The 1,175-nt window shown below is 41.3% G+C and overlaps 1 protein-coding gene across 1 annotated transcript; it reads left to right on the plus strand.

The window, feature by feature from the left end:
* Nucleotides 1-429: 429 nt before the first annotated feature.
* Nucleotides 430-960, plus strand: LOC105032718 (uncharacterized). Its single transcript, XM_010907244.4, has one exon. The coding sequence runs from the start codon at nt 514-516 to the stop codon at nt 790-792; it is 279 nt and encodes a 92-aa protein (XP_010905546.1). The 5' UTR covers nt 430-513; the 3' UTR covers nt 793-960.
* Nucleotides 961-1,175: the final 215 nt, after the last annotated feature.

Consider the following 1,175-nt stretch of genomic DNA (forward strand, 5'->3'; position numbering starts at 1 on the left):
TAAATATATTAAATATATATTAAAAAATAATAATTATATAATTCAATCAGACGAGACAAGGCGCTCCGAATTGAATTTTCTACTTCATAAGTGGTGTACAAAAAATTTTTCATGCAACTTATTATCAGCTCATACAACCTTCGACCCAACCCCAAGATTTTGAATCGGGTCCGGTCACGTACTATGCCATCGACCCGATCAACAGCCTCTACCTGCATGTACCTAGGGCAAGGCCTATGAATTCTAGGTGCAGCCAACCGCAATTGATCCATTATTGTCCCTTGATGCTGAAACTTTAGATCAATCATAAACAAACAATATAGCCCCTGGTATCCTGGAAACCGCGGGGCCCAGTAGGGAAAACAAGCAGCAGCTCACCCCCGGTTTTCTCCCATTCCAACAATTCTTGTCCCTTCTTTATCATGGCTTTATATATCAACCGCTTCCAGCAAACTCACCAAAGCACTCTTCTTGTTTCAACCTTTTGGTTCACGGTATCAGAGAGAGAGAGAGATGGCCTCTGCGAGGAGGGTTTCTTTGATTGTGGCAGCAAGCGTGGGGGCAGTGGAAGCTCTCAAGGATCAAGCGGGGCTTTGCCGATGGAACTATGCCCTCAGGTCTCTCCAACAGCGAGCCAAGAGTAACATGGGATCGTTGGCTCAGACCAGAAGGATGTCTTCTTCTTCTAACATTGAAATGATAAAAGGAAGGGAAGGGATCGATGAGAAAGCCAAACGGTCAGAAGATTCACTTAGGAAGGTCATGTACTTGAGCTGTTGGGGTCCTAATTAGAGAAGTTGGGTTTGTTCCTCCATTTTTGGGACACAATGTAACTGTAAATTTAAGTACATGTAACAATTTTGGTCTTCATTTTCGTTCTTCTCTTGCTTTGGAGTGCATTCTGAGATTATATCATCTTTGGATTTTGATGTCACAAGAAATGAAAGCTTAACTTCCTCACGTATCTAGTACTTGGTACATAACGAAATTAGAGAAAATGGTAAGATAAACATCGGATTACAAAACCAAAACTAGATAATTATTTTTTTAAAAAAAGGCATAGTTTTTGGACCCTATCAATGAACAAATCCCCATCGTCATTACTCTTAACGGGTTGGGGAATCTTTTCTCCTCGTCCAATGTGAAATAATGCTGTTCCTCTCTTCGATCAGGGG

This window comes from Elaeis guineensis, chromosome 5 (genome assembly GCF_000442705.2).
Source record: "Elaeis guineensis isolate ETL-2024a chromosome 5, EG11, whole genome shotgun sequence".
In the NCBI taxonomy this organism is placed as follows: domain Eukaryota; kingdom Viridiplantae; phylum Streptophyta; class Magnoliopsida; order Arecales; family Arecaceae; genus Elaeis; species Elaeis guineensis.